The sequence below is a fragment of the Apodemus sylvaticus genome, chromosome 19, assembly GCF_947179515.1.
Source record: "Apodemus sylvaticus chromosome 19, mApoSyl1.1, whole genome shotgun sequence".
Taxonomy (NCBI): Eukaryota; Metazoa; Chordata; class Mammalia; order Rodentia; family Muridae; genus Apodemus; species Apodemus sylvaticus.
Window position 1 is genome coordinate 1,193,302 of NC_067490.1, and position 9,221 is coordinate 1,202,522.

At 40.9% G+C, this 9,221-nt stretch overlaps 1 protein-coding gene across 1 annotated transcript; it reads left to right on the top strand.

Moving 5' to 3' along the window:
• The first annotated feature begins 6,696 nt into the window (after positions 1-6,696).
• LOC127669769 (HLA class I histocompatibility antigen, A alpha chain-like) lies at positions 6,697-8,906 on the top strand. Its single transcript, XM_052163977.1, has 5 exons — positions 6,697-6,769; positions 7,006-7,275; positions 7,532-7,807; positions 8,368-8,643; positions 8,773-8,906. The coding sequence occupies exons 1-5, from the start codon at positions 6,697-6,699 to the stop codon at positions 8,904-8,906; spliced, it is 1,029 nt and encodes a 342-aa protein (XP_052019937.1).
• The last annotated feature ends 315 nt before the right edge of the window (positions 8,907-9,221 follow it).

Genomic DNA, 9,221 nt, shown 5'->3' on the forward strand with positions numbered 1-9,221 from the left:
TATACCTTTGATGATGCTAGGAACTGAGCTCAAGTCCACTGCATGAGCAATAAGCACTTTTACAACCTAAGTCATCATTCCAATCCCAGGGTTGGAATTTTCCCTGCTTTCCTTTGCTGGATCCCAGGGACTGGAAGATGTTGACTCACCTGGCAGATCCTCTATCACTTACTAAGAAGTAAATGTGAGAAGCAGACTTCCTAAATGTGGAGTCTGGATGAGGAAAGAAAGGTTGCTAGTGAATTTGATGGAGACCTTATCTCTCATGTGTGTACTGAAACGCCTTCTCCAGCTCAGGACTGTAGATCTTCTCCCAGCATGTTCTAGAACCCATTCTATACATGGAGCATAGTGCCAAACTTCTGGCAAAAACATGAATTCTAAGCCACATTTGACCTCACAGACCTTTGATTCAGCAAGGAGGGAAAAACTGAGGGGACAAAAAGCTTTCTCATTCTGCAGGATCATAGCTTCCTGTTTCCAGCCTACCCTGTAACAGCTGTAGAGCCATGCAAGCTCCCTCAGACCACAGATCCAAACTATGGCAAGAAGATAAAATCATACCTAATGAAAGATGCCCATGTGTACACAGATGTGACAATGTTCTACATAGAACCCAAGTAAAAGATAAAATGGGTGGTTGACATTTGTACAAGGTCGCTGTGAATGTGAAGAGTATTTTGCTACATGTATGGGTCTTTAGTGTATGTGGAAGTTTAGCCCAGTGTTATAGTGAGACCTTTCAGATTTTTTGAGTTGGGAATCCTCAGAGACCTGTCAGTAATACATCATCTTTCTCAGCTCCTTCACTTACAAGTCTTGGCCTTCTTGGGACATGGTATGCATGGCTACTGACTGAGCAGCCAAGTACGTTCTATATTTCTTGACCCCTCTTTAAAGATCTGTGGAAGTTATCACTAGGAAGGTTATCACAGGTTATCACAGGTGGCCTCAGCATACCACTTAAAAATACATGACAGGACCATGAGGTCATGAATCACACATCAAAACAGGGAACTGTACATTCATTGAGAGACAGAGGCTTTTGCTTTCTTTTCCTTTCTTGATTTTGTCTGCCACACCAGCCCTAGCCAAGGACACATATGAATGTCAACAGGACAGGTATAGGCATCAGGGTAACTAACTGGTCCCAAGACACTGCTGCCAGGATACCAGAGCCAGAGCTGCATCTGCAGCAGGGAAGTATGTCTTTGGAGATTTGGCTCTTAGTAGTTAATCTTTCCATGATCCTCCAAGTCTCTGTACCTTCCAGAGTAATTCTTAGAGAAGCCAGTCGACCTCATACAAAATCTCAAACTTGTACTGTGAATGAGAAACATTGTACACTAAATCAATAACATCATTTTAGGAAGAACTTGTCATTCCTAGCCCCTGTTGCTGTTGGCAGCCATGCTATAAGTGCAGGTCTTCAGAAAAAGAACCTTGCTGTGACTCTGCAAGGACTTCACAGAACCAGCACATGCAAGTGAATCCTAGCCTTGGTCCTAGAATTTCCAGACCCTCCAGGCTTTGTATTTTATCTGCCCCTTCCTGGATTCCTGCATCAACCATCATGTCCAGAACTCTGCTCTGTTCACCACCCAGCCTTGTGAATATTTGCAGGTCCCAGGAGGTCAGAAGGGTCCCATTTCATGTTGGCTTCAGGCTCCTACCAGCTGTGCTTTTTCTTTTTCTTTTTCTTTTTCTTTTTTTTTCCTTTTTCTTTCTTTTTTTAAACATAGCATATGTTTTATTTTTCTAAAGATTTATTTATATATTTTATGTTTGTCACTGTCTTCAGACACATCAGAAGAAGGCATTGGATCCCATTACAGATGGTTGTGAGCCACCGTGTGGTTGCTGGGAATTGAACTCAGTGACCTCTGCAGAGCAGTCAATGCTTTTAACCACTGGGCCTTCTCTCCAGCCCCCATCTGTGCTATTTCTGTGTTCTTTCCTCTGAGGCTGGCCTCCTACAGCCCTGGTTCATATTCTGTGGCAGGTTATTTGTAAGACATGCAGATTTCTGCAAACATTTGAGATAGGCTTACTCTCCCATTACAGGGAGAGCTGGGATGGTGAGCTTCACTAGGCAGAGAACAATGGACCAGCTCAGCAGGGTATTTGAAAAATAGCTTTGGCCACTGATGTGATGAGCCTTATAAGAAGTGGTTGTTTTTTTATATAACCTTCCGGTTTTTACTGGGTGCTTTCAGTTTTTGTATGTGCTCTTCTCTTCTCCTTCTTTCCCTTTAATTAAAATTTCACTTTTATTATGTGTATGGCTGCTTTTTCTCCACGTTTGTCCATACTGTCTGATTGTGCCTGCTGTAGCATTAAGTATTAAAAATCCTCAACTGATCCTCAAGAGACATGAGGCCCCAGGTAATGGAGTTGACTGGTGGGGGAGGAAGCAAAAGGATGAGGAACTGTTGGCGGGAGGACTAGCTGTGGGGAGCAATGGTTGGAAGGTAAATAAAGAAAGAAAGAAGAAGAATAACAGTATCAAGTGAAGGAACTGAACGAAACCATCCAGGAGCTAAAAGTGGAAGTAGAAACAATAAAGAAATCATAAAGTGAGACATCTCTGGAGATAGAAAACCTTAGAAAGAATTCAGGAGTCATAGATGCAAGCATCAACAACAGAATACAAGAGATAGAAGAAAGAACCTCAGATGCTCAAGATACCATAGAAAACACTGACTAAACAGTCAAAGAAAATGCAAAATGCATAAAGCTGGTAACTCAAAACATCCAGGAACTCCAGGACACATTGAGAAGACCAAACCTAAGGATTATAGGTATAGAAGAGAGAGAGAATTTACATCTTAAAGACCCAGTAAATATCTTCAACAAAATTGTAGAAGAAAATGTCCCTAACCTAGAGAAAGAGATGCCCATGAATATACACGAAGCCTTCAGAACTCCAAACAGACTGGACCAGAACAGAAAATCCTCCTGGCACATAATAATCAAAACACCAAATTCACTAAACAAATAAAGAATATTAAAAGCAGTAAGAGAAAAAGGACAAGTAACTTATAAAGGCAAGCCTATCAGAATCACACCAGACTTCTCACCAGAGACGATGAAAGCTAGAAGATCCTGGGCAGACCTCATATAGACCCTAAGAGAACACAAATGCCAGCCCAGGCTACTGTACCCAGCAAAACTCTCAATTATCATAGATGAAGAAAACAAAATATTCCATGATAAAACCAAATTTACACAATATCTGCCCACAAATCCAGCCCTACAAAGGATAATAGATGGAAAATGCCAGTATAAAGAGGGAAACTACACCCTAGACAAAGCAAGAAAGTAATCTTCTTCCAACAAACCCAAAAGAAGATACCCACACAAACATAAAAATACCATCAAAAATAACAGATGCAACAATCACTATTCCTTAATATCTCTTAGCAACAATGGACTCAACTCCCCAATAAAAAGACATAGACTAATAAAATATTTCTCATGTAAAGCTTCAATTATATCAGAAAATGTTTGCAATTCTCCTTTTAATTAATTTAGTAATTTCTTTTATGTCTACCAGTTTATCTGCATTATTTTTTATCACAACCTTCTCTTTTAATATGTCTTTCTATAGACTTCCTCTATTTTACCAGAAATGTTTTCAATGTAAATGTTTCTAATTCTACCTTCAATCAATTTAGAAAGAGTTTTTACATCAACCATTCTTTATGTAAAATTTTCCACGAAATAGTCAATTTTAATGTGTTTGTCTATTTATTTCTTGAATTTTACCAGAAATATTTTCCAAGTAAATCTTCAATGTTTTCTGAAAATGTTTATAATTCCACCTTCAATCAACTTAGAATTATCTTTATGCCTATCATTATATCTATATAATTTCCATGATAATCTTTAATTTTAACATGTTTTTCTATATATTTCTACAATTTTATCAGAAATATTTTCCATGTAAATCTTCAAGTTTATCAGAAAATGTTCATAATTCTACTTTTAATCAATTTATGAACACTTTTATGCCTACCATTATTATATCTATATAAAATTTCCATGACAATCTTCAATTCTAACATGTTTTTCTACATTTTTCTACAATTTTATCAGAAATATTTTCCACGAAAATCTTCAATTCTATCATAAAATGTTTCTATCCCGTATTTCAATTAATTTAGCATTGTTTTACATGTCTACCACTTTAATTTTCCATCCTTAATTTTCCACGAAAATTGTCCATTTTAACATGTTTACCTGAAATATTTTTTCATATAAATCTTTAATTTTATCATAAAGTTTTTTTACTTCCTTTTTATTCCCTTTTCAATAAATAAAAAATTAACAAAAAAAAATAATAATAAAATCCTGGCCCAGGGCTTTTTCTCCACCATTGATCATTTATATCCCGGGATGAAAGACACACACCTTTTATATTTTAAAATATGCCTTGTGAAGTACAACAAATGGACAGCTGCCTACCATCTCTGCTGTTTGAATCTGCTTTTGCTCATCTGAAGTTATGACTTAGCATTAACTATGTTCCATGGGGCAGCTCTTCACACAGTTGGGCAGCTCTCGGGCCACTCTCCTGGCCTTTAGCCCATGGCTGCTCTCATTGTCACTCCTCCATGTCATTCTTCATCCATGTTGGCTTCTCTCTTTTCTTCTCTCTTAAAGGCCCTCTCTCCCACAGCCCACAAAACTTCCCCTCCACCTATGTCTCTTCTGCCCATCTATTGGCTAACAACACCTTTATTCACCAATCACAATTAACTTGGGAGCAGGGTTCCAGGTGCTACAAGCAGACCCCATGTCTTGGAAGCCAGCAAATACCATTACAATAGACAGTATATAACAACACCCTGGTGTCTGTGGAGGTCTGGAAAGGTCTTCAGATGCCCTGTAACCGGAGTTAGATGGTTGTGTGTCAATATGCAGGTGCTAGGAATTAAACCCAGGTCTCCTGGAAGAGCAGTCAGTGCTCGTTATCAGTGGGTCATCTGTCAGCCACAAATGCCCACCCTTACTCCAATTCTTCCTGTTAAAATGTTTGGAAACACTTTACTCCAACATTTTGAAGATCTCCATCTTAAACAGGCCTCTGGTAACTACTTCTCACAGGATCGGCACTTTATATAACCTACTAATCCCCATTCATGAAACAAGAACATCTTTTTTGTTGTTTTGGTTTGTAAAATTTCCTACTTTACCTTGCTAATATTTTTGATTGCTTTATAAACCATGCCTTACTTCAGAGAGCTATTACTCAACTTGCAGAGTCTTACCCCTTGTGCATTCTAGTGGACTATCCCTGTGTGTTATATTGTACTCCGTCCTCAGGAAGTGGGCATCCCTGCCTTGTCTGTATTTCTTTTTTGTACCTCCATGGAATGAGAACTGTCTTCAGTACTGAGTTTGAGTCTACTGTCATTCTCCTTGGGTTGTCTCTAGTTTCAGACAGCAACAGGCATATTTCTCTAAATGCACCACAAAGACATGGAGCCTTGACCACACACATTCCCATGGAGTTACTGTCATCAGGAGTTTCAGTGTCGAATCTTTGTTTCTGATAAGTATAATAAGCTAGGATCTGCCAAAACAAAAGAGTGAAGAGCAGTAAAAGGACTTGACTAGGTGTGGGCATATTTGGAATAAAACCAAACTAGCTATCCAGAGACTCCTTGTGACTCTCCAGGTTCATCTTCCAGACTCTGGCATGCACTAAATATAGGTATTAGGAGTCTCCATACCCCATTTTAATTCTTCCCCCTTTTATTTTAATTTTTAGTTACTAATAAACTGAAGATTCCTGGACATCACTCACTCTACTAATAGCAATGAAATATACCCTTTTATTAGAGGTCACGGAAGTAGCAGGATTCAGCAGGCTTAGAAAAACTCCTGATTCTTATCTCAGATAAGTGTCCAGAACTGTGACTGCAGACTCAGATAAACGTAATGGAAGACTGCATATGAAGAGGGCAGCTGGAGAAGCTGAGGCCCGTTCCATTTCTGCAACATGGCGGATTAGTGAAGAGACAGCCCATGGTTTTAAAAGCTTTAATATAGAAAAGTAGGAAAAGGAAAAGAGATAGAGAAGTAAAGAGAGAAAGAAAAGATGGGGGGGGGGGAGCAAGAGCTGGCCCTGACCATGTGGAAAGAGGTTAGAAGAATGGGAAGAGATGGGGAGAAGGGGCAAGAGAAAAGGGAGAGAGTGTGGGCAAGAGAAAAAGGCAAGAGAGGGAGAAGGGGCCAAACAGTTCCTTTTACGGTGGGCCAGGCTACCTGGCTATAGCCAGGTGCCTGGAAGGTGGAATCTAGCCAGAACACTAGGGGCCTGGCCCTTGTGACTGATGGCCACAGGGTAATGTCCAACAGTCTGAGCCTCTCAGCTGTCCTGCCAACTGAATTTCATGTCCTCAGGTCACCATTCATTGAGATTTAATTGGGCCATTGAAGCTTAAGAAATCTAAGAATCCAAGACTGAAATTCCCTCATGGCAATGTATCTGAGCTGTATCTGTGCTGAGAAGGGAGGGCCCTAGAGAGATCTCCTCCAGGCATTCATCTTTCCATCATCAAACCCCAGCGGCCTCTATCACTACCTTTGGGAATTCTTAAGAGGAACCAATCAGACGCCTCCTTTCAAGATTATAAAATGAACAGAAAATAGCAGAGTCTGAGTCTCCATCTCCACTCTTCAAACAGGATGAAGACCTTTGTGACTGAGGCTTTGCTCCTGCTGCTGCAGGCTCTGCTGGCCCTGAGCAGACATCCAGAAGGTGAGTGGGGTTGTCCATAGGGAAAAGAATTTAGCAAACAAAGGACTCCATTCCTAGGGGTGGAGCAACAGGAAACTCAGTCTTCTGTCTTGCCCAGGCAGAAATTATATTCGCTTCTCCATTTACATCCTACCACTACTCCTAGTTCCCTAATCCCAGGTCTCCCTAGGGACTGTGTTGTGGAGCACCATGGGGTCCTAGTGTGGGGTTAACATCTAAAGACTCACTATACCTAGGTACACACTTTGTTGAGATTTATCAAGCTCTCTTTACCTCGCCTGAGTTGCCTGAGCCCCAGTTCATCCGTGTTGCCTTTGTGGACGACGTACAATTTGAGAGATTCAACAATAGAGAAGGTGTTCAGAGGATGGAGCACTGTGCACCATGGAGAGATCAAAAGACACAAGAGTATTGGAAGGAAATCACAGACCAGGTCCTGAACCAAATTCTGAATTTCAGAATGTTACTGGAAAAAATGCTCCAAATCTACAACTACAGTGCAACTGGTGAGTAAGCCCCAATCAGAAATCCCAAATTTACAGCTCTCCATGGGGGTAGATGCTGTTGTCTATATCTAAGTATTTCCCCTGGGAAAATGTGACCTATGGCTTGAGAGAGCCACAGGACTCTATTCTGAATTTCTGTCCACTTTAAGACCAAATCAGTCCTCTTAGAGAGGGCATATAGAAGAGACCAATTCTCTGCATGGTCCTATCATGTGTTGGGGCCTGTAGGAGTGACTGAAAGTGGGTTCTTGTTCAGGATATCACACAATCCAGATGAGGTATGGCTGCTATGTCCTGCTTCAAAGTGATTTCAGTCATGGAGTCCTTGAACTATCCTTCAATGACCACGATTACATGAGGCTGAATGAGGACATGAGGACTTGGACCACAGTGGGCAAAGTTGCTGAGTTTCTCAGAAAAGAGTGGGAATCATCAGGTGTTATACAAAATTTTCAGACTAACCTGATCAGTGTTTGTATGGAAGTACTCTTCAGAGAGCTGGAGTTTGGAAAGGAGTTTTTCCTAAGAAAAGGTAAGAACACACACTGCCCCATCTGTTCTGAGACTGTAGATCTTGTTCGGTGAGGATTTCTTCCCACCAGGGAGAAGCTGGAATACTAACTCTGTCTTGCATCAAAGGGGAAAGAGGGCTTGTGGGTTTCCTGAATCTATATGAAAGAGACTCTCTCCAGTGTTAAACATTCTTTCAGGAGAATTCAGTCTATGAATTAAATAGCAGTTTCTTCCATTTAATTTGTGAACCACAATAGCTTTCAGGCCTGTTTGCTGTCCATGTACAATGACTTTGAGGTCTAACCCCAGTGTTTTTGAGTCTTCTATCTCCTCCCAGTCAGAACCAGAATGCAATACTTCTACAAAGAGATACATAATTTCCTCCTCTGTCCTGGTTCATGCTGATTCTGAAATATTCCAAAGAATATATAACCTCACCCATATCCTGAGTTTGGGTTGCTGTGTGGGGTTGGTACCTCTCCTTAAAGCTAACTCTACTGTATTCACACAAAGTTACATGTGCATTGATTGATCCCAGGAAGAATATCAAATACCTTAAATTTCTGATTTTTCCTGAAGACACTCCTAAAATACATGTGATCCATAAGGTCAGACCCGACAAAAAAATCACTCTGAGGTGCTGGGCCTTCAACTTCTACCCTGCTGAAATCACCCTAACCTGGGTGACAGATGAGAGCAATCAAACCGCACACGTGGAGGTGTCAGAGACCAGGCCTTCAGGGGACGGAACCTTCCAGAAGTGGGCAGCTGTTGTGGTTCATTCTGGAGAAGAGCATAGATACAAGTGTCATGTGAATCATGAGGGGCTTCCTGAGCCCATGACCCTGAGATGGGGTAAGGACTGAAAGTGAGCATGGATACTCTTCTGATAAAGTGGGAGTCTTCAGGGACAGCTATAGCAGGGGCAAGTTAGAGAGCTGAAGGTCAGAGTCTTCACTCTGCTTCCCTTCATTTCCTTTCTAGAGTCTCCTGAGCCGACCATCCCCTTTTTGCTTGTTGTCATTGCTGTGATTCTTGGAGCTCTGCTCATAGGAGCAATGATGACTTTTCTGATATGGAAGAGGAAGACTAGAGGTAAGAAAGGGGCAAGGTCTTAGGTCATGTCTCCAGGGAAATAACAATCCCAAGCTGTGAGAGTGCCCTGCGACCTGACAGCAGATTCCATCACCACAGCTGCAGTTCGTACAGGGCAGATGTTCTGAGAGAAACTCCATTGTGAATCATAAAGAAAATAATGAACAGAATCATTACTACAATGACAGAGATGGCAAAGACCTTATTCTCAGTTCTCAGATGTCACAGGGAAATTTCCTATTTAGAATAAACACTCAGGGTTCCAGATATCACATTTCATGTACAAGTTTCTGTTATGAACTGCAATCACAATTATGGAAACTTATCTGCACTAAAGA